Raw genomic sequence first — 25,085 nt, 5'->3', positions numbered from 1 at the left:
AATATAACTGTTTAAAAAAACATACTTAAAAAAAAAACCTTAAATTATCCAAAATTAAATGTCCATTTATTATACTTCTTCAAGCATTATTATAATATAAGGTTTTTGTAAATTGTCAGTACTTAATATACTTTTTCAAGCATTCCTATAATAAGCCGAGATTTTTCTCGTAAATTGCTAGTGATAATTATAGTCACATTAAGATGTAAAATTGACGTTCCAAATGTTATGCTATATGTATTTATTGGTATTGTATTATCTTTTGGATCACTGGTGAACGAAGGCCTTTCCACCGTCTTTAGAAAATTACTATTTGTTTCTTCGAACCGAGGAGGCACCCAGAGATAATTCACTTAATATTTAAGGGGGCACCTGACATGCTTATAGACAGGAAGGTTATTATTAACTCTAGGATTCAAAATGTGCTCTACCACAACTATAATATAATACGTTTTGTTTTAATACTTCAATAGATAAAAAAAAGGTTACAATTTGACTTGATAGTTTAAATGTTTAAATTTTATTGTACAATATCGTTCAATCAACCGTGACTCGGTTTTATTAACGATATAAGCGGGTGAATAAAACTGAACAAGGTTCATTGTTTTGCTTGTTGTGAAAGAACGAACGTTTCAAATGTGTCGGTGAGTTAATTTTTCTGTAGACATATTCAATTTAAAAAAAGGCTGTTTGTTTTAAACTTATGTCATATGAGTGTCAAAGAATAGCCTTATAAATATTGTAGAAGGTGGAGAAATGTTTTGAAGTCGTTGTGGCCTTAATAATAAGAAGTCTAGTTTACTTGTATTGATTGTTTTGAATTTGCCGGTGTTTAAATCTCGTAGGCAGATTCCAATTTGTCTAACTTAACACGCATTTAATTTATGTTCGCGAATGGCTTGAAAGAAGGATCAAATATTGTTTTAGTATTTGCTTACGTGAATTATATGTATAAAAATAGAAAGAAATCTTTGATACAATAAGTGAATGTTAGAGTAAAAAATAAGGCCAAATAAATTTTATTTGATACCTTAATTTTAATACTGTAATTTGAGAAATATTCAAAATAAATGTGATAGATAGATCAAACGCCAAAGCAGTTGGAAGCTGCTTTGGCGTTTGATCTAGCAATAGCTAACACATTTTTCACTAAACGCAAGGAACATCTTATAACATACAAAAGTGGAAACTGCAACACCCAGGTGGATTATTTTTTGATCCGACGACATAAAATTACTTCTGTTAAAAACTGCAAAATTATCCCGGGTGAATCCTTAGCTCTTCAACACCGTTTATTAGTATTGGACTCTAAGCATTACATACGCAAACAAACAAGCAATTCCAAACCGGTCCCGAGAATAAAATGGCATATGATTGGGAACACAGAATGTGGTGAAAAATTTAGAAAACAAGTAGTAGATAAAATGATAGAAATGAAAGATTTGAGTGGACGAACGGTGAATGAATGTTGGAATGAAATGGCTGAGTGCATAAGGAATGTGGCAAAAAGTGTGTTTGGAATGTCAACGGGAAAGAAAATTAAAGATAAAGAAACTTGGTGGTGGAGCGACGACGTTCAAAAAGCGCTTAAAGAAAAGAAAAAGACCTTTAAGAAATTCCAGAACACAGATTTCCCAGATTTGGTGACGAAAGAGAAGTTAAAAACAGCATATAAAGAGAGCAAGAGGGCAGCAAAAAAGGCTGTAGCTATTGCCAGGGCCAAGGCACAGGATGCTTTGTATGAGTCACTAGAAAGACCTGAAGGACAAAAACACATTTATAGGATAGCCAAAGCAAGAGAGAAGGATGGAAGAGATTTTAACCACATTAAGTGCGTGAAAGATAGTGCTGGAAGAATGTTAACAAATGATGAGGAAATAAGAGATAGATGGAAGAGGTATTTTGAAAGGTTGATGAATGAAGAGAATGACTGGAGTGGTGAACTGCAAAATGTTCCAATAAATACTGGGGTAGTAAGGGAAATAAGTATGCAAGAAGTACGAAAGGCTGTACAAGATATGAAGAATGGAAAATCTATTGGACCAGATGGTATTCCAATAGAAGTGTGGAAGTTTCTGAAAGCGGATGGATGCACGTGGCTGACTTTATTCTTCAATAAATTGTTTCAAGAAGAGGCCATGCCTGACGAGTGGTGCAAAAGTTCACTCGTGCCTGTATTTAAGAGCAAAGGTGACATACAGGTATGCGACAATTATAGAGGAATAAAGCTCATGTCACATAGTATGAAAGCTTGGGAGAAAGTGATAGCGAGAAGAATGAGAGATGAGAGTGAGGTATCACAAAACCAATTCGGGTTCATGCCGGGACGCAGTACAACGGACGCCATTTTTTGCCTGCGCCAATTGTGCGAAAAATATCGCCGTGCAAGTAAAAATGTGCACATGGTGTTTGTTGATTTAGAAAAAGCGTATGATAGGGTTCCCCGTGAGGTTTTGTGGTGGAGCATGAAAGTGAAAGGAGTGCCAGGGAAATACCAACGGCTTGTTCGAGCTATGTACGGTAGAGCTAGTACGTACGTACGCTCCGCAGCTGGCGATAGCGACGAGTTCAGTGTGGCGGTAGGCTTACACCAGGGATCAGCTTTAAGCCCTTACCTGTTCATCCTAATAATGGATGCCCTAACATCGGACATACAGGAAGAGGCGCCTTGGTGTATGCTGTTCGCCGACGACATTGTTCTCGTTGGAGAGGAAGGGCCTGAGATACAGAGGAGATTGGCAAAATGGAGAGAAAGGTTGGAAAACGTGGGTTTGAAGATCAGTCGAACAAAAACCAAGCACATGTTTTGTGATTTTGGTGGTTCTTCAGACTTCACGCCAATCGCCTTAGATGGTGTATCCCTGCCAGTCTGCTCCGACTTCAAGTACCTCGGCTCTATACTCCAGAACGACGGCAACATAGACCGGGACGTCACAAATCGAATAAACGCTGGTTGGATGAAATGGCGACAGGTCTCTGCAACAGCATGCGATCGTAGAATGCCCCTTCAGCTCAAGGGTAAAATTTACAAAACGATCATTAGACCTGTCGTGCTGTATGGATCTGAGTGTTGGGCGACGAAAGTTAAGCATGAAAGAGGAGTGCATGCGGCCGAGATGCGAATGTTGAGATGGATGTGTGGAGTGACAAGAATGGATAAGATAAAGAATGAGTATATCAGAGGAAGTTTGAAAGTGGCCCCGGTAAACAACAAATTAAGGAGCAGACGGTTAGCGTGGTATGGACATGTGATGCGTAGAGAGAAGATGCATGTGACTAGGAGATGTATGGAAATGGTAGTGCAAGGTAGAGGGGGAAGAGGTCGACCGAAGAAGACATGGATGGAGTGTGTGAATGATGATATGAGAGAGAGAGGAGTGAATGTTGAGATGACGGCTGATAGAAGAGAATGGAAGAGAAAAATTAGCTGTGCCGACCCCACATAGTGGGATAAGGTGGAGAAAAAGAAGATATGCTAAAACCCGAACATGTTTCGCTGCTGCTGTAACGAAACTATTCTTGGAAACCAGGAATGCCTAGTACAACAACTATATCAAGTTTTCAATCCCATAGATGATGAATGATTTTTTTTGTCATGATCGCAAGCAGGCTGAACTGTGTATACATGGGTCGCTGTGGTGCCATCTCCCATGGGATGTTACCACAGTAATTCATTGTGATGTAAATATAACTACTAACATAGGTCTAAGTCTTATTAACAATTTATATGAGTCATGGTTACTTGCAATAAAAACATTATTATTATTATTGCCTAAATCATGCGCCTAAGTGTAGATAAAGTCCAAACAAAAGAAGATATTATTCTTGTGTATATATGAGAAAGTACAAATCTTTTTAAAATAGATACACAAATAGTTCCTGTTTGTCGCCAACCGTCGGTGCAGTCCCAGAATTGTTTTCTTCCGCCCTGCAGTTTTTTGCTGCAGCGCAGTGTTTGTTAACAGAAGACTGGCCTCCAGACGCCATTGTATCTGGTAAGCTTAAAATTGAAATAATAAATTCTGTTTTCTGTATCTGTTCAATTAAATATTATGTTATCGCTTTTTTCTATCCTGGCTGAAAACGATTTTTCATTGGAAATAACAAGCAGTGTCTTTGTACGTAACTTTTCTTTGCTTATTTTTCTGTTTCTTTGTGGCATTACCAATTTTATTTAAACGACAATAGATTTCAGTTTAATATCTTTTTAAGTAAAATGACTATCGTTAGTTTATTTTTTGAATTTGTAAATTGCTATAATAGTAGCATATACATACACATTTGCAACTTAACAATTAAAATGTACCTCTAAATGTTAATGAAACAGTCGAATATAAATTAAATAGTTTTAGGGACGTTACTGACTAAGATGTGTTCAGCAAAGCACTGCTCTTGCTAAGGAAGATGTTAGCAAACTCTCCCAGGCTGAGCTCCACCAGCTCGTCTACAAGTTCGGTGAATCTAGTTTAAGCCCTTGAGTTACCAGAAGAAGAAAGGCAAAAAAAACTGACTTACAAAAGTTTTTTTTTTTGCTTAGATGGTTGGGCGAGCGCACAGCCCACCTGGTGTTAAGTGGTTACTGGAGCCCATGGACATCTACAACGTAAATGCGCCACCCACCTTGAAATATAAGTTCTAAGGTCTCAAGTATATTTACATCGGCTGCCCCACCCTTCATACCGAAACGCATTATTGCTTCACGGTAGAAATAGGCAGGGCGATGGTATCTACCCGCGCGGACTCACAAGAGGTCCTACCAACAGTAAGTTAGAAGTAACCAGTAAGTGTAAGTTAAAATTACATTTTCAGATAAATCGAGATTCGATTTCATAATAGTAGGGGCTGGAACCTGTGGATCTATTGTAGCCAATCGATTAAGCGAGATAAAAAACTGGAATATTTTATTATTAGAAGCTGGTGGCTTACCTCCCGTGGAAAGTAATGTAAGTGATTTTTAAGTCTCTATTTCACCGTTCCAAAATCAATTAAATTGCTATTTATCCAAACATGTTTTACAAACAACATTTAGAGCTAGATAAAACAAATTACTAACATAATTTACTGCACAATGTATTATCGACTTTCTTTTTTTGTTCACATTTAATGCAAAGTATGAAGAGATCGTTCTCAAAGCCGAATCTCTAATAATAATTTACAACGCTATAAAACAATCACTACGCCAAAAAAACTATTTAATACTTTTTTCAGATCATAGCACTAGATCAACAACTTATTGGGTCAAAATACGATTGGAATTATATAACTGAGAATGATAGAAGATCAAGCCAAGGTTTCGTTAATGGTACGGTGATTTGGCCAAGAGGAAAAATGCTTGGTGGTAGCGGTGGTATCAACGGAATGATTTACTTTAAAGGAAACGATTTTGATTTCCAACGATGGCACGACGCTGGGAACAAAGAATGGCATCCAAAAATAGTGAGATATTTTTATAAGAAGCTCGAAAGCTTACAGGATGCTTCCCAGTTGCGGAATCCACTTATTAGGAGAAACTATGGCCTCAATGGCAACCTTATCATAAATAGTCTGAACAGTACAAACGAACATTTAATAGAAAGCGTCATAAATTCCTTTGACGAAATCAGCTTCCGACGAAATTGCGATATAAGTGCTCTAAATGCGTTCGGGTCAGGAAAATTTAAAATTAACGGAAGTAATGGTAGACGAGTAAGCACAGCTAAAGCGTATTTAAACACGATAAAGAAACGAAAGAATTTAAAAATAGTAACAAACGCTTTTGTTACTAAAATCTTAATAGATTCTGTGACTAAAACTGCTGAAGGAGTAGAAGTGGAAGTACAAGGACAAAAGAAGACATTTTACGCAAATTTAGAAGTGATTTTGAGTGCAGGAACAATTAATACTCCTCAAATATTGATGATATCAGGAATAGGTCCCGAAGATCAACTGAGTTCAAAAGGAATTTCATGCAAAGTAGATTCTCCGATGGTTGGGAAGAATCTTCAGGATCACGCTATTGTACCGGTTACAGTTTATGGTGATAAGCCAGAAAAGAAGAGTGAAGCTGAACGTAATTTTGATATAATTAGATATCTATACAACCGCAGTGGCCCTTTAGCATACATTAGCTCTCCAGGCATTGCTGCTTTGTATACCGATGATCCCAATTTACCATATCCTAAATTCCAATCTTTTCTTATCTTATATGAAAAAAATACATCCTCGGTTCGCGAAGCCTTTGAAAAACGCGGTTATAAGCAATCCGTCGTAAATTCTATTTCAAAGCTAAATACTAACCACGCTCTGTATCATTTCACGATAACACTTTTGCATCCACATTCCAAAGGTTACATTCGGTTACGTTCTAATAATCCTAAAGATCCTCCCCTAATTTATACCAACTATTTTAGCGATCCAAGAGATCTGAGATCATGCGTACGCGGTGTCAAAATGCTAACGAAAATCACAAAAACAACATATTTTAAATCTATAAATGGGTTTCTCGGTCGTATTAATTTGGAGCCGTGTAATGGTTATGAATTGGACAGTGCTGAATATTGGAAATGTATATGTTTAAATCTGGTAACGACTGTATACCATCCGGTTGGTACTTGTAAAATGGGCGTAGAACCTAAGACTTCAGTTGTGAGTAGTCGTTTGAAAGTCTACGATGTTGCTAAGCTTCGAATTATCGACGCTAGCGTAATGCCGAATGAAATTAGTGGAAATACAAACGCTGCTTGTGCTATGATCGGAGAAAGAGGAGCTGCAATCGTAAAGGAAGATTACTCAAAGGAAAAGCAGTACTCAATATAAAAAAAACAATGGCTAAACCTTGCAATGTAGTAGATATAGTTCATTTTACATAGTTTAAATAATTGTCAAATATAGAACAACAATAAAAAATATGTTAATGCATTTCTTCACTTCTCAAGGTGGGTGGCGCATTTACGTTGTCGATGTCTATGGGCTCCAGTAACCACTTAACACCAGGTGGCCTGCGTGCTCTTCCACCCATCTAAGCAATTAAAAAAGCCCGATATTCATAAAAACAATAATAATTATATTGCCACAGATCATTTTTATTATTATCAGCCTCAATCTAAGACTATATCTATCCAATAGCAATAAAACCAGTCTTAAGTTTGACTGCATGTTTTTTTTAAGACGATCTTTTAAAAATGATTAATTGGGCAAACACTGACTTATCTTAGTCGAAAATATTGGATAAGTGGTCTCGATGTTTGCTTTCGGACAAAAATATCTCTTCTACAAACATTGATAATGCAGTGGACTGCGGCTGTGTTCGTTAATAAGTTTTTAAATTATTATGTGGTTCAAAATATGTTCGGCCTAAGATATTTTATTTGCGTGTGTTCTAAAACGAACATTTACTAAGTGCCTAGTGTTGTTATATCTAGGAGTATAGTACTATTTACTAAATCAAGCTTAACAATTTAAAAATATTCAAATAGTAATTAACCATATATGGTTTTGATTGTAAACGAAAACAACTCGGCTGTTTTATAGTTTGATTTATTGAATGACGGGTAAATAAGCTCACGGCTCGCTTGGTGTGAAGCGGTTAGCGGAGCTCAAAGACATGGCAACGCAAATGCGTGAGCACCTTGAGACATGAGGCTTAAGTATTAATTGTATTATACGACTGACCCACTCTCCGAACCGGAAAATGCTTCGCAGGAGAAATAGGCTGGGTGGTGGTTCCTAAGCAGGCAGGTTCACAAAATACCCTGCCACCAGTAACGTTGAGATAACATCTCTCTGATTTTCAAGACAGTAATAGTAAAGGACTAGTGGAAAAGAAAGCAGTATATTTGCATTAAGTGATTTGTGGTTAAAATGTTACGGCAAATAATAATTTTTATATATAATTCTAAGACGTATCGTAGAGGTGAGACTGTGGAATTCGTTGCCGGCTGACACCCGAGTTTGCAAGTCTTTTTTTGTTTTTAAATACAAGGTCAAACAATTCTATCTCTCATCAACCGAATGATCATTGTTCTATACTCTTCGTATATACTGTGTTACTTATAACTAGAGGTCTCGCAGTAGTCGAAATTCGACTATAATTAATTGGAATTGTAAGTTTGTACACTATTATGATTGTATTTTATACTTCTATAATCACAAATTTCGCCAAGAGTACACTATAAAAATAATAACAAAGACAAACCATATTCTATTCTCAATTTGACAACAGACGTCAAGAACAAAAGTTTGACAATAAATAGTATGCATGCGTGTGTGCGTCAAATACATGGTATGAAGTGTGTGTAATGTTTTCTTTATTGATTTAATGTATCTTTTATGCATTATTTTAAGAAAATATTAGCATTGTGCACTTCTTCTCTATATTCTCTATAAGTGTGGAAAATTTCATACTCCTCCGTCCGCGCAATTTTCTTAAAAAAGGATACAAAGTTTTTGCTTTACGTATTAATATATAGATATTTTGTATTGAAGTTTAACAATATTTGCTATGTGTATGTGCATTACTATAATTCTCATGTTGTATTTGTTATTTTAGCTGTTCAACACACAATCATCACTTTTAATTATTATTCTCATAATCCTCTCGCAGGTCTGCTGGAAGAGATTTCTTAAAGAAATAAGCAGTGCCTTTGTACATAATTTTCCTATTACTCTGTACTATGTCTTCTTTTTTGTGTGTACATAAATAAATAAATAAATACATAAGAGGCTACAAACGACGTAAACGTATAGGCAATGACATGGTCTAATAACAATGAAACCCGATTTTTTTATAAATATGCGGAGCATACCCGTTAGGTACGGTACTTGGACTTTGGCTTGCTGGGTAGGAAAACCATTATAAATACGATATGACTCAGGCTTCGACTTCGTGACAAGGCTGGTAATATTCATGTTGTGATATTTATCGACTTCAGTAACCATTGGACCGTGAGCTGATCTGTCCATCAACAGCAATTAAGTTAAAAGGGTCAGTGAAGGAAATTGAGTAATTGAAAATAAAGATAACAGTTAATGAATAATTAGTGGTCTTATGAGAAAATCACAACGTTTTGTATCCCGCGCCTCAGGGCTGAGCCCTTGCTCGCCCATCTGTCCTGGTGAAACTGGAAAGGCCTCCACGCCATCAGTAATCACTCAATCATAATTAAAAAAAAAAAACAACGTTTTGTAATATACATATTTCCTTCTAAAAATACTTTTGTTAGTTATGAAACACGCCCTTAGACGCTCATGTGCTGGTTATGGATATAATCGAATGTTTTAAAAAAAAAAACAATTTGCCTTTTTCTATATTGAAATATAGAAACGACCGACACCTTAATCTGCATTCTTGAAGTAGGTATAAGCCTGTTGATTTGGGTCGACACTTCCGATCTGCGTTAAATTTATGTGCGACGTAAAATCGTGTAATAAATAACCTTGTTTGCGAGTAGGTACGTGTGCTACAAAAACATGTTCATTAAATAACGGATATAAGGGAAGCTAAGCTCGTTTACCTATCACATGGGTGGGTGGCGCATTTACGTCGTAGATGTCTATGGGCTTCAGTAACCACTTAAAACCAGGTGGGCTGTGAGCTCGCCCACATCTAAGAAACATCATCGTCTTCATATCGGCTGCAAGACTTGACTCCACTTAATTGGTTTCAATCAATCTGCCAATAATGTGTTCCTGCGATCTCTGTCACTTGTTGTTTGACGAAATATCACCGATTTTTTTTAATTGCTTTTATGGGTGGAGGAGGTCACAGCGCACCTGGTGTTAAGTGGTTACTGGAGCCTATAGACATCTGCAACGTAAATACCGCCACTCACCTTGAGATGTGAGTTACAACGGCTGCCCTACCATTCAAATTGAAACGACAGCTTCACGACAGAAATAGGCGGGCTGGTGGTACCTACCCGTGCGGATTCACAAGAGGTTCCACCACCAGTAATTACGCAAATTATAATTTTGCGGGTTTGATTTCTATTACACGATGCTATTCTTTCACTGTTGAAGTCAATTGTGAACATTTGTTATGTACGTATTTCATCAGAAAAATTGGTACCCGCCTGCGGGATTCGAACACCGGTGCATCGCTAGATACGAATGTGCCGGACGTTTATCCTTTAGCCCACTATGATTATGAGGCAATATAAATTTTATAGTGCTGTATACCATATATTCCTTGACATAAGCATATATTCTTTTTTTTTTATTGCTTAGATGGTTGGACGAGCTCACAACCCGTTACAACGGCTGCCCCACTCTTCAAACCGAAACGCATTACTGCTTCACGGCAGAAATAGGCAGGGCGGTGGTATCCACCCGCGCGGACTCACAAGAGGACTCACAACCTACCACCAGTAATTACGCAAATTATAATTTGGCGGGTTTCACTTTTATAACACGATGTTATTCCTTCATCGTGGAAGTCAATCGTGAACATTTTCATATTCTGATCTGATATTCTATCAGATTTGTTGTGAAGATTTCGTTAAGATTGATTTTCCCACGTCAGGTCATCAGAAAAAAAAAAGATTGGCAGAAACTCTTTGCAGTCTACAGTACAGCATCAACTATAATAATGTGTCAAAACATTTCGCTTTGGTTACATTCAGACCTTAAATTAACCACAAAGCCACAGAAATTCAACAATCCATTTCGAATTTCGATTTCACCAACTTAAAGGAAATAGATCAAAAGGTCAAACCGTTTAAATTAAACCAACGTTACAAATAGGCACCAATACTTTCAAGTCACATTTGAGGGGTAAAGACATCAATCGCCGTCTTATTTGATATCTGTTGGCCGCTCGTGAAATTTGTTACCCGTTCAGATAAGGTGGCCAGTAATGAAGCCAGTTCAACCGGAAAAGCTTGTGATAAGGTAAGGCTCGTATATGAAACGTCGTGCAGTTTTGTAAACTGTATCGCGTGTGTATTGACACTATCACGTTGCATATGTCTAGCTGGTGCATTTTATCGGGCTCGCGACATGCGTTTAGTTCTACGCATTCTAATAAAATTTACATAGGCTATCATCGACTTTGAAACGGTATAGGTGCATTGTATCCTCTATCCTCTTTTGTGCGTTTTATTTATCTGTTTTTTATTCACAAGAGTGCAGAGGTGGACTTCATGTATAAGACATTCTATACCAGTCAATCACAGGGGCGCCGCCATGGGAGCTGGAGGCGGAGTCACTCGCTACCGTTTATCGGTGGCGCAACGAACTTCGTGCTCTAGGCGTGGCGCGTGTCCTCAAAAGTGAACTGCGGGCGCGGAAGGCCCATTCTCGGCGGTCCGTGTTCGAGCCGTGGTATAGGCGGCTGGCCAACCCTATGTGGGATTTTCGGACCGTCGCGCAGGTTTACCCGGTCTTTGATGACTGAGTAAATCGTGGCGGAGGACGGCTAACCTTTCGTCTGGTGCAGGTGCTGACCGAGCACGGATGCTTCGAGAAGTAGCTACACCGGATAGGAGCTGAGCTGACGACGAGGTACCACTGTTGTGGACACGACCTGGACACGGCGGAGCATACGCTTTCTGTCTGCCCCGCTTGGGAGGTGCAGCGCCGTATCCTGATCGCAAGGATAGGACCGGCATTCCGATAGAGGCACCCGTCACGTGCGGACGTGCTCATCGTCCACTCGATCGCCCGGTCTTTGTTCTCCCGGCTTTTGTTAGCCCGGCCATTGTTCGCGCGGCCTGTGTTCGTGATACATCTGCCGACCAAGTGTGTTTCCTGGAAGCTTTTATTTGTTTTGTTTTAGTTATTTTTGTGTTCGTGGAACATTTGCCGACAAAGTGTTTTCCTGCAAGTATTTATTTGTTTTGTTTCTTTTTGTAATTTCTGTTTTGTTGAGCTTTTTCTTTGTCCTGTAGTAATCGCGCCGCATTGCCACCTGTGTTCAATAGAACCGCTCAGGTCCGAGAAGTTGGGGCCTCGCCGCAAGGCGAGTGTTTTCAAGACCCGGGGCCGCCCCACCTGGGTACTCAGCGATCATGGACGCTGTATTCGCGGAATTCCTCCGACTTCGCCACCCACAGCTCGCCTCAGAGTTTCTGGCCTTCAAGGCCAATCACACTGCGAGCCCTCTCGAGGACTCCGCCGCGCTCGCTGCTCCTGCGTCGCCTGTACCTGCGTGCAGAGCTTCTGCATTGAGCACCGCAGCCTCTGTCGTGCCTGCCGCTCCCGTGTCGCCTATACTGGCGAGAAAAGCTGCTGCGTCGTCCGCCGTGACCATCTTTTCAGCTGAGCGATCATCCGCGGCCTCCGTCGCGCCCTCTAAAACACCTACACTTGCTCGTAGGTCGCCTGCACCCGCCTCCTCGTGCTCCGACTCTGACTCGGACATGGAGGTCGACCTCGCCCCCGCCTCATCGACGGATGGGTAAGAAGCGTGCCGCGGAGTCTCGAGCTCCCGCGGCCGCTAAAATTAGCAAAGTCGTGAACGCGTCGCGCCCCCGCCCTCAGACTCCCGTTGCGCCCCCAGCCCGTGCCACTCCGTCGCCGCGTCCGGTGGCACAAAATAAAACCCAGACCCCTCCCCCGGTTATCCTTCAGGAGAAGGCAGCTTGGGATCGAGTTTGCCTGGCCCTTAAGGCCAAAAATATAAATTTCACGAATGCCCGTAACCTCGCGAACGGCATTCAAATTAAGGTTCAAACACCCGACGACCATAGGGCCCTCTCTTCTTACCTCCGTAAGGAACGTATAAGTTTCCATACTTATACGCTCCAGGAGGAGCGCGAACTCCGCGTTGTAATACGCGGAATCCCTAAAGAGTTAGATGTAGAGCTCGTCAAGGCCGATCTGTTAGAACAGGGCTTTCCAGTGAATTCTGTGCACCGTATGCACACCGGTCGCGGTAGGGAGCCATATAATATGGTTCTAGTCACTCTCCAGCCTACCCCCGAGGGTAAGAAAATCTTCAACACACAGACCGTCTGTAGGCTCTCCGGTATCGCCATCGAAGCCCCCCATAAAAAAGGCACTCCTAGCCAGTGCCATAACTGTCAATTGTACGGGCACTCTTCCCGTAACTGTCACGCGCGCCCCCGATGTGTTAAGTGTTTGGGCGATCACGCCACGGCCCTCTGCGCTCGCGACCAAAAAACCGCGATGGAACCGCCTAGCTGCGTCCTGTGTCGAACACAGGGTCACCCCGCGAATTACCGTGGTTGCCCCCGAGCCCCTAAAATAAATCACCGCGTCGCCCGCCAAAACCGCCTCCGAGCTTCCGGCCCAGACATCAAAGCCTCGGCACCCTCTGTGTCGCAGGCTAAGCCAGCGTTCGTTCCGGCGGCGGTGCCCAGTGTCTCGGCCTGGGCAAAACCGCTGCCGTACACGAACACGGCTACAACTCCCTCCTCCGTGATTCGTCCCGCCCCCGCGACTCGTCCCTCTCCCGCGACTTGCCCTCCGACCGCGTCCGAAAATCTCGCTTTAGCGATCGACTTCTTTCAGTCGATCAACTTTGAGCGCGTTAACGCTTTGGGCGACGCCATTCGCGCTGCCTCCACTGCACATCACTTTATCGCCGTTGTGCAGGAATACGCCGACGTATACGCGTCATTAAATACGTACGTCCTCCCCTCACTCCGCCGGTAATCAATGGCGTATATAAGTAGAATAAAGCCCCTATCCGTAACGATAGGATTTTTTAACGCTTACGGTCTCGCAAATCAACGTGATCAGGTTTCTGACTTTTTGCGTGACCATCAAATTGATATCTTTTTAGTGCAGGAGACCCTACTTAAGCCCGCGCGCCGTGACCCTAAAATCGCGAACTATAACATGGTCAGGAACGACAGGCTCTCTGCCCGTGGTGGTGGTACCGTCATTTACTATAGAAGAGCCCTGCATTGCGTTCCGCTCGATCCTCCCGCGCTCGCTAATATCGAAGCATCAGTGTGCCGAATCTCACTGACGGGACACGCGCCGATCGTTATCGCGTCCGTTTATCTTCCACCGGATAAGATCGTTCTAAGCAGTGATATCGAGGCGCTGCTCGGTATGGGGAGCTCTGTCATTCTGGCGGGCGACCTAAATTGTAAACACATCAGGTGGAACTCACACACCACAACCCCGAATGGCAGGCGGCTTGACGCGTTAGTCGATGATCTCGCCTTCGATATCGTCGCTCCGCTAACCCCGACTCACTACCCGCTAAATATCGCGCATCGCCCGGATATACTCGTCATAGCGTTATTAAAAAACGTAACTCTGCGCTTACACTCGATCGAAGTAGTTTCAGAGTTAGATTCAGACCACCGTCCCGTCGTTATGAAGCTCGGTCGCGCTCCCGATTCCGTTCCCGTCACGAGGACTGTGGTGGATTGGCACACGCTGGGCATCAGCCTGGCTGAATCTGATCCACCATCGCTCCCGTTTAACCCAGACTCTATCCCGTCTCCTCAGGATACCGCTGAAGCCATAGACATCTTAACGTCACACATCACCTCGACATTAGATAGGTCATCGAAACAAGTTGTAGCGGAGGACTTCCTTCACCGCTTCAAATTGTCCGACGATATTAGGGAACTCCTTAGAGCTAAGAACGCCTCGATACGCGCCTACGACAGGTATCCTACCGCGGAAAATCGTATTCGAATGCGTGCCCTACAACGCGACGTAAAGTCTCGCATCGCCGAAGTCCGAGATGCCAGATGGTCTGATTTCTTAGAAGGACTCGCGCCCTCCCAAAGGTCTTACTACCGCTTAGCTCGTACTCTCAAATCGGATACGGTAGTAACTATGCCCCCCCTCGTAGGCCCCTCAGGCCGACTCGCGGCGTTCGATGATGACGAAAAAGCAGAGCTGCTGGCCGATACATTGCAAACCCAGTGCACGCCCAGCACCCAATCCGTGGACCCTGTTCATGTAGAATTAGTAGACAGTGAGGTAGAACGCAGAGCCTCCTTGCCACCATCGGATGCGTTACCACCCATCACCCCGATAGAAGTTAAAGACTTGATCAAAGACCTACGTCCTCGCAAGGCTCCCGGTTCCGACGGTATATCTAACCGCGTTATTAAACTTCTACCCGTCCAACTCATCGTGATGTTGGCATCTATTTTCAATGCCGCTATGGCGAACTGTATCTTTCCCGCGGTGTGGAAAGAAGCGGACGTTATCGGCATACATAAACCCGGTAAACCAAAAAATCATCCGACGAGCTACCGCCCGATTAGCCTCCTCATGTCTCTAGGCAAACTGTATGAGCGTCTGCTCTACAAACGCCTCAGAGACTTCGTCTCATCCAAGGGCATTCTCATCGATGAACAATTCGGATTCCGTACAAATCACTCATGCGTTCAACAGGTGCACCGCCTCACGGAGCACATTCTTGTGGGGCTTAATCGACCAAAACCGTTATACACGGGAGCTCTCTTCTTCGACGTCGCAAAAGCGTTCGACAAAGTCTGGCACAATGGTTTGATTTTCAAACTATTCAACATGGGCGTACCGGATAGTCTCGTGCTCATCATACGGGACTTCTTGTCGAACCGCTCTTTTCGATATCGAGTCGAGGGAACCCGCTCCTCCTCACGACCTCTCACAGCTGGAGTCCCGCAAGGCTCTGTCCTCTCACCCCTCCTATTTAGCTTATTCGTCAACGATATTCCCCGGTCGCCGCCGACCCATTTAGCTTTATTCGCCGACGACACGACTGTTTACTATTCTAGTAGAAATAAGTCCCTAATCGCGAAGAAGCTTCAGAGCGCAGCCCTAGCCCTAGGACAGTGGTTCCGAAAATGGCGCATAGACATCAACCCAGCGAAAAGTACTGCGGTGCTATTTCAGAGGGGAAGCTCCACACGGATTTCCTCCCGGATTAGGAGGAGGAATCTCACACCCCCGATTTCTCTCTTTAGAAAACCCATACCCTGGGCCAGGAAGGTCAAGTACCTGGGCGTTACCCTGGATGCATCGATGACATTCCGCCCGCATATAAAATCAGTCCGTGACCGTGCCGCGTTTATTCTCGGTAGACTCTACCCCATGATCTGTAAGCGGAGTAAAATGTCCCTTCGGAACAAGGTGACACTTTACAAAACTTGCGTAAGGCCCGTCATGACTTACGCGAGTGTGGTGTTCGCTCACGCGGCCCGCACACACATAGACACCCTCCAATCCCTACAATCCCGCTTTTACAGGTTAGCTGTCGGGGCTCCGTGGTTCGTGAGGAACGTTGACCTACACGACGACCTGGGCCTCGAATCAATTTGAAAATACATGAAGTCAGCGTCGGAACGATACTTTGATAAGGCTATGCGTCATGATAATCGCCTTATCGTTGCCGCCGCTGACTACTCCCCGAATCCTGATCATGCAGGAGCCAGTCACCGTCGACGCCCTAGACACGTCCTTACGAATCCATCAGATCCAATAACCTTTGCATTAGATGCCTTCAGCTCTAATACTAGGGGCAGGCTTAGGGACCCCGGTAACCGTGCTCGTCGAACTCGACAAAGAGGTCGACGTGCAACCTAACCCATGCATCAGCCCGCTGAGTTTCTCGCCGGATCTTCTCAGCGGGTCGCGATTCCGATCCGGTAGTAGATTCATTCGCGAAACAATTGCTCTTGAGTTGTTAGGTCTCCTTCGGAGGCGCTCGGGCAGTTGTTAGCAAATCCCACCCCTCTTGGCTGAGCCTTTGCTCGCCCACCTGTCCTGGTGAAACTGGAAAGGCCTTCGGGCCAACAGTAAACTTTCAATCATAAAAAAAAAAAAAAAAAAGGTTAGGACCGGACCTGTCACTGGCGGACGTCGTGGCGTTGATGCTTGGCAGTGACGAGTCCTGGAGAGCTAAGCTTGACTTTTACGAGTGCACCGTCTCGCGGAAGGAGGCGGTTGAGTAAGTGAGGCAAAGCTCTCCTCACTACGCAGAAATCCGCCGCCGACGAGCAGGGTGTCGGGACCGGGTCCCGGTCCTGGCTGCCTAAGAGCTTAGGGCTTCACCCGCTTTCTACGGAGAGGGACCCAGGCGTGGGACTGCGTGCACGCTCGCCCGTATAGGAAGCCGAGTGATGGTAGGCCACGTTTCCCCGACTGCTACGGGAAAAGGTACAGCGTGACGCCATTAATCGGGCTCCCGGCCTGTCGACCGAGGGAGCTGCCAGCGACACGACCACCAGTCCGGCGTTTGGGGGACGGTGGGATGGATGTAATATGCTCTGCGTCGTCCCTGTTCCGCCGTCTCAATGACCCCGACTGGACTCCGACCCGGTCCGAGGTCAGGTGCTGGTTGTGGGCGGCAGGAGTTTTTGGTGAGGTTCAACTCCCACACACATATTCTCCTGTAAAAAAACAAAATCAGTCAACCACAAGGGTGATAGAGAGACAGAGAAAAATAAAAATAAACATATTAATAAAATAAACAAATATGTACCTTTATTATTAAACAAATACGTTTGTTATATAACGCCATGCATACTATAATATCATAATAATAATAATTTACGATACTGGTGTTGTTGTTGTTGTTGTACTCTCAAGTGACACGTCGTCACCGTAATTTGAGTAGAAAGTAAAGATTTCCTTATACAGTAAGTATTATCTATATATATAAAAATGAATTGCTGTTAGTTAGTCTCGCTAAAACTCGAGAACGCCTGGACTGATTTGGCTAATTTGGGTCTTGAATTATTTGTGGAAGTCCAGAGAAGGTTTAAAAGGTAGATAAATATGAAAATGCTCAGAATAAAAAATAAAAAAATAAAATTATATTTTACTTAAATCCGAGAAGGAGTTTATATGTTACACGCTTTCACGTCTTAGCTACGTAACCAACGGATCCTTGCCGCCGGAAATTACATACCCGATCCTGTGGACCGAATGGTAAACAGTCGACGTCGCCCTAAACGCATCATTACGGATCCTCCCGACCCATTAACGGTGCTTTTAGGTACTTCAAGCACCGGTCACCGTCCTTGCCGAATCCGTCGCTTGCGACAAAGGGCTTGACGAGTAAGTTAACCCATAGACACAGCCCACTGAGTTTCTCGCCGGATCTTCTCACTGGGTCGCGATTTCGACCAGATGGTAGAAATCTGCGAAGCGCTGATCTTGCCAGGGCCAGTGTTAGCAACACCTCCGGTTTGAGCCCCCAGAGCTCACCTACACGCTAGGGTAAAGCTGAAATAGTCTCTGAACGCTATCAGTATAGGTAGGGCAAAAAAAACCGATTATTATGATAATATATTGCGTATACATTAGCAGGGTTACAGAAAAGGATATAGAGTACCTTTCAACCAGAAAAAAGTATTATACTAATCCTTAGGTATCAATATTTTTTCTACAGTAACGCGAAAAAAGGCGCGGGTAAGACGGTAATTTATATTTGAAACTGTCATCTTCAGTGACAGATCTGTAAATTAAACAATTTTGGTATATAAAAATGCATTACATTTATATGTAGGTATATAAAGCTTAGGCAGGAAAAAAAATGTACGTATGAGCTTAGCGAATACCCGTATCTTTTTTTATTTAAAAAAAGGTTCGTTTGATTAATAAAATATGTATAGATAGGACTTTAATTGAAATTCATCAGAGATTTGGAATTCCAAAGAATCCAGAGTATATTTCGAATTTAATTGACTGACAATGAAAAATTAATTTAAATAATCATTAAGTACGTTTATTGAAACAATGTGTGTTACCAGTGATGACTTACGGTTCCGAGACATGGTCTTCGTGAAAGATCTATTTAGGAAGATTAGTGTCGCGCGGCGAGCTATAGGGAGGGCTATGCTAGGTATTTCTCAGCAAGATCAAATCGGAAACGAGAAAATCCGAAGAACTAAAGTTGCTGACATAGGCCGTAGGATTAGCAAGCTAAAGTGGCAGTGGGCAGGTCACATAGCGCGAAGACCGGACGCCGATGAGGCAGAATGATCCTCAAGTGGAGACCACGTAGTGGCAAGCGCAGTGTGGGACGCCCAAATGGACCGACGACTTTGTGAAATTCGCTGGGTGTAGGTGGCAACGAACCGGCCGCACTGGACATTAATTGCAGAGGCATATTATGTTCAGCAATGGACAGTGGACAGGCTGAGATGATGATGATGATGATATTTTGAACTAATAGGTACCATTACCATCATCATGGCTTCAAGCCGGTTTCGCCAACGGCGACCAATATTTTCTATAACTTAAAAGCTAATGTCCGCCCCTCTCATGTGCTCTAATATGGCTACGGTAGCCTATCTTGTTCTTAAACGTGCGCACATAGAAGCAACACGTAAGAACACCACCCACGAAGTTGTAAAAAATGGTGGAAGGCGGTTTTATTTTCAGTTTATTTCGCCTGTCGTCCAGTTCGCGCCTCCTGTCGTTTTCAAAGACAAACACGCCCTGCTGCACCAAACGTCTTAATTCCAAGCGATTCTGTGCTTGGGCCTCCCAACGAGAGGGGTTACCATTACCATACCACATATTCCGCCTATTTCTGCCGCGAAACAGTCCAGTTTTAAATAAAGTACACTCGGGATATTGACTTTATATTATAAGTCAAAGTGGATAGCAAACATACACTTAATAATGATTAGTGGTAGTTTCTAAAACTATTTGGGCCATCAACTCTGCCTTTCTAGTGCAAATTACAACGGATTCATGCAAGTAAACACATCCATTACAAAAATTGACAACAAATACTCTTAGTAATCGAAACCTTTGCTCCACTATTCACGTAACTCTGTAAAATGAATATGGGATGTAAATATTCAAGCCAAATAAACCAACTAAACAATGTAACGGAACCTAATTTTTTTAATGAATCCAAAACACGATTGTGTAAGCAGAAATTAATATCCGCTCGTACTACGTGAAATGCTTTTTTAATTTACCAGAGCGGTATGGAAGCTTCCGCTGTTGATGAGCTTATAAAGCACTTTAAATTAAAAATTATAACAGTTATGCTATTTCCAATCAAGGTTGTCGATATTTTTTCGTATGTAGGTCACGTTGGTGTGATCAATTTAATTACTTCGCAATATACTGGAGTGTGATTCAGCGATGTACGGAGATGATTTTGAGCTAATGTTGAGCATAGCTATTTCGCTGTGTTTCCCGTTATATTCAATTGGTGGATAGCGGGAATTATGTAAATTAATTGTGATGACGCCTATACACAAGCGCGGCCAAACGGGTCCGTGGCCGGTGTACTTATATCGAATTATGCGACTATAGGTTATTCTCATATAATTTCCTATATCTTCTTACCGATTTATCTACAAAAAGCCACATAAATACGTATTCGTAAACAACTGTTATATTGAAGGAATAAGATCGCGTAATAAACATATAAATCGGCAAAATGACAGAATGTAATTACTAGAGCGTACGTATTACATGTCCACGTAGGCGAGTACTTCTTTCTCGTCTGTTATAAAATATAGGTTGTTTCAGAATGTTTTTCGTTTTTGAATTGACTACTCGATACTGCCATATGATCCAGACTTTTTTGGCTACAGAAATGCAAAACCAGTATGGCTACAACCGCAACACCTTTTTCCAGGAAGATGGAGCCACTTCTCATGTTAGAAAATTAAATGACTTATTAGCTGCTCTTCAAGGTTTATTTCCTGGAAGAGTGATAAATCGCCGAGGAGACATCAACTGGCCACCGAGGAGCCCTGATTGAACGCCAGGTGATTTTTTCCTATGTGGCTACCTAAAAAGTAAAGTTTACAATCCATTGCTACCCAACTTGAATGTTTTGAAGCAAAGAATCACGGAAGAAGTCAACACTTATTCCACGAGCGATGCTCCAGCGAGTGATTGAAAATTTTAGCTCCAGGTTAAATGAATGTGAACAAGTGAATGGTGCGCATTTGCAAACGGTTGTTTTTTCATAAATAAACTTCAAGAACTGCTCCTTAATTTAACAATAAATAAAATGAGTTTTAATGAATATTGTTGTTTTTTATTTAACATCTAAAAACGAAAAACATTCTGAGAACCCGTTACAACGAGAATACGATTACACTTTTCATGGTGTGGGGAGTTTTCACGATGTGATGCCCATTGCTACCGGTAGCCATTTAGCTTCGAGTGTATGATGAGTTCGTTCACCAAACTAAAATGCACTGATTCAACAAAATAGATAACTGAAAAAATGGTGCGCGTGCAGCTTGGTGCACGTGAAAGAACTGTAACTTCTTTTGCGATGTCTAGCATTGTGGCTTTCTTCATTTTTCATCCTTATATTAAATTTCTCTTGGAATGCTGTGTATTATTAGAGAAATGCCCTAGTTCACTTTGCCCTTTTCCTTTCTCCACGGTCGAATGGTTCGCAGGACGCTCTGTCTATTTTCTCACTCTCGCTTTTCCTAAATTGTATATTTTTTCGCTTTTTTTTAGCCGTAACGAATCTGTCGCCAATTAAATTTTACTATTAACGCGCCTAATGAAGTCTCACTTCAAAAAATAAAAAAATGCTTACACATGTAATATTTTATGACATACTAATTTTGAATCAAGCTGAATCTTACATACAATCTGCGAATATCCCTATACCAGATGTCGGTGAACTGAACAAAGGTGCCCTGACAATGGTGGCGATCGAATCTCATCCCTTCGAAACGAGAGAGGGCGAGAAATGTTTAGATATTATATCTTTTCAACGACGTTTATAACTTTGTCGTGTACTCACGGTAGTCCAATGAACCGTGTCATGTTATACAGCATTCATATACTAGATTCATTCATTCTTTTGTATTATATATATATTATAGATATTGTATTATAAATACGGGGAATCGGAATGTATGAAATACTCTTACTACACTTTTGTGAATTTGTTCATTGTTTTTCATTCCTGGTAGTGGTTTAGTTTGTTATGTCTCGATATATTTACTGCTTGGCCGTCTTGTGAGTCCGCACGGGTAGGTACTACCGTCCTGTCTATTTCTCCCGTTAAGCAATAATTAGTTCTTGTTTGAAGGGTGAGGCAGCCGTAGTACTATAGATCTGTGGGTTAGAACTCATATCTACAGCTAGATGGGTGTATTTAAGTTGTTGATGTATGTACATATATGGGCTCCGGTAACTATTTAACACCAAGTGGGGTCGTTCAATAGGCCAAAGGACATAAAAAAAATCAATAAAGAGTCATACGTGCGCTCTGTCAAAGCTAATAAAATTACTTAAATTCCCAAAAATGAACGGTCATAAGGGCGTCTTATTTCCGCATTGCGTGTCGAACGCGTGACAGCTTGTGACGGGAAGCAGAGCAAGGCTTTTGATTGTCATGTTTATGATTAACATTAATGGGAGTCATATAGGCTAACCATTCTTCATTGAACTTTGTGTCTTCTAATACTTCAACATTACAAGATCGTGTTGGACTGGTGGTACAGCGTATTGCAAGCCCAAATGGGTAAGCAATACCGTCCATCCTAATTCCTTTCATTAAACAAATTTAATTGACCACAACAACCAACAGTAATCTACACCGCCAGCTACTAGGCCAACAGCTACAATACAATAAACACCTTCAGAGCACCTACCACCGTGCATGACGGCTTCCTAAACTATTTATTTAGTGTCTTCTTTGGATTTCGGTAGTCGTGGAATTAACGTAATTACTTCTATGGTTTAATTGTTTGTTACTGTCATTATATTGTTTCCGAAGCTTGGAAGTTATCAATATAGCACGGCGGATTAGTAAGCAGAAGTGGCCATATTAGCCGGAGAATCGATAACGGTTAGAGTTAACGTGTTCTTGAGTGGAGACCTCGAATTGGCAAACGTTGTGCAGGGCGCCATCAGGCCCGGTGGAGTGATTATTTATGCAGGGTAGCTGGTAAAAGCTGAATGAGAGAAGCCGAGGATCGTGCTCAGTGACGTGCTATTGGAGAGGCCTTTATCCAGCAGTGGACTGCTATATGATGATGATGATGATGATGATGATGATGATGATGATGAAGTTAAAGAAGTCGTCGTGGTCTAAAGGATAAGACGTCCGGTGCATTCGTACCTAGCGATGCACCGGTGTTCGAATCCCGCAGGCGGGTACCATATTTTTCTAATGAAATACGTACTTAATAAAAGTTCACGATTAACTTCCACGGTGAAGGAATAACATCGCGTAATAAAAATTAAACCTGCAAAATTATAATTTGCGTCATTATTGGTAGTAGGACCTCATGTGAGTCCGCGCGGGTTGGTACCACAACTGCCGCCTATTTCTGCCGTGAAGCAGTAATGCGTTTCGGCTTGAAGGGTGGGGCAGCCGTTGTAACTAAACTGAGACCTTAGGACTTATATCTCAAGGTGGGTGGCGCATTACGTTGTAAATGTCTATGGGCTCCAGTAATTACTTAACACCAGGTGGGCTGTGAGCTCGTCCACAGATATAAGCAATGAAAAAAAAGTTTGGAATGCTTTACTATTTTCGTGGTCATGAATTACTGACAGCAGTTGTTTTAATTACATCTAGTATCAGATAAGCTGTGAGCTTGTTCTAAAAACTATGCAATAAAATGAAAATCTATTATTACTTTGTTACACTACTGTGTGCGATAAAGCTATATTTCATAACTAATGTCTCATTGCCTCATTACCTCAATGTCTCAAGTTGAGTTGCGGGATTCAGTTCTATGGGCTCTACTAAACTACTCATGGTCTTATATTATTGCTTATCTTATTATAATAATACATTTTCATTAAACTAATATCTCGCAATAATCGCTTTCATCTCTTCATCGTCGATAGTAACTTGAATACAAAGTACCAATTTCTCTTGAATCTCAAGGATTAAATTTAATTATCTTTGACGCCTGCTACAGACCTTCTGTCTAAGCGTTTAATAACGAAACGAATTATAATCTATTTCTAAAACAATACATTTTGGTATAATTTTATTTAGTCATAAATTTTACAAAGTTTTTTTATTTTTTTTATTGCTTAGATGGGTGGACGAGCTCACATCCCACTTGGTGTTAGCCGTAGACAAGCTCAAGCCCATAGACATTTACAACGTAAATGCGCCACCCACCTTGAGATATAAGTTCTAAGATCTCAGTATAGTTATAACGGCTGCCCTACCCTTCAAACCGAAACGCACTTCTCCTTCACGGCAGAAATAGGCAGGGCGGTGGTACCTACCAGCGCGGACTCACAAGAGGTCCTACCACCAGTAATTATTATGTCGTATTCGAATAAAACTTTATAAACACTATTAATTAATGCGTACTCACCACAATTTTCACTTTTAATTAGTACCCGATATTTGAAATGTAAAAGCTTGCTAAGAACCTATTAAGTAATAGTGTTTCAAATGTAGATAGCGGCGAAAGTTTAAAACAATTTGAATAAAACTGTTTAAGTTTTTATGTGTCGATACAGGACTTGGTAAAAACCTATTTAGTTTAATTCAATCAACAAATACTTGGTTTTGTTTCACTTATTGTAAACAAACAAATGGTATTATACATTATACGCGAGCACACATAAATCTTTATTCAATTAGCAGGTTGCCCCGCCTGTTTCAAAAGTGATCGTGGTAGAATTCAAGAAGCATGATAATATTGACTTTAGGGATATCAAAATCTTTTCTAATGACTAAATACTTACTTCTATGCTATGATATTCTATTATAATAAAGATGTTTTTAACGTTCGCCTACAGATAACCAATATTCATCAGTCGTCCGTGTTATTCATTACAATACATTGCTATTAATATATTGTCAAATATATGTTTTCGACTGTTTGGTAAGGCTCATCCTTATATATACCTCTTCCTGTGGGAATTGTGAAAGATAGTCAAGGAATTTGCCTGAGAATGACAAGCATACCTACTGCGATAGTTTACCAGGCATATTTTACTATCATTCTGGCTATTTCAGTGTGATTAAGATTTTTGTCTAAAACACTCTGCTAATGAAAACGAGAAATAAAGCTTTGTTTCATTATATTTGATTCAAAAGTGGCTACAACCTCTCATTAATGGCAGCTTGTTAGCATTACATAATATTTCAGACATTGCAATTCTCTAAATTAAATACACTCCTCACTCGTTTGCCCAAGGATGTAATGCCTCGAATAAACCTTGTTCAGAAAAGGCCCGATTGTATGAAGCTTGTATTTTATTCG

At 41.6% G+C, this 25,085-nt stretch overlaps 1 protein-coding gene across 1 annotated transcript; it reads left to right on the top strand.

The window, feature by feature from the left end:
- The first annotated feature begins 1,370 nt into the window (after positions 1 to 1,370).
- On the top strand, positions 1,371 to 6,795 carry LOC114253386 (glucose dehydrogenase [FAD, quinone]). The gene is made up of 4 exons (XM_089734448.1): positions 1,371 to 3,001; positions 3,865 to 3,995; positions 4,810 to 4,943; positions 5,209 to 6,795. The coding sequence occupies exons 1-4, from the start codon at positions 1,371 to 1,373 to the stop codon at positions 6,793 to 6,795; spliced, it is 3,483 nt and encodes a 1,160-aa protein (XP_089590574.1).
- The last annotated feature ends 18,290 nt before the right edge of the window (positions 6,796 to 25,085 follow it).

The sequence above is a fragment of the Bombyx mandarina genome, chromosome 17 (assembly GCF_030267445.1).
Source record: "Bombyx mandarina strain Sakado chromosome 17, ASM3026744v2".
Taxonomy (NCBI): domain Eukaryota; kingdom Metazoa; phylum Arthropoda; class Insecta; order Lepidoptera; family Bombycidae; genus Bombyx; species Bombyx mandarina.
The sequence above is the reverse complement of the archived record's forward strand: the minus strand, read 5'-3'. Positions and strand labels throughout refer to the sequence as shown.

What these genes read in the sequence shown, in the direction of transcription:
- LOC114253386 (XM_089734448.1), top strand. Translation starts at nt 1,371, where the DNA reads ATGATTGGGAACACAGAATGTGGTGAAAAATTTAGAAAACAAGTAGTA. An exon ending in ACAGCATGCGATCGTAGAAT is followed by an intron (nt 3,002 to 3,864) that starts GCCCCTTCAGCT and finishes TTTTTAAAATAG; the next exon opens with ATACACAAATAGTTCCTGTT. An exon ending in TCCAGACGCCATTGTATCTG is followed by an intron (nt 3,996 to 4,809) that starts GTAAGCTTAAAA and finishes TTACATTTTCAG; the next exon opens with ATAAATCGAGATTCGATTTC.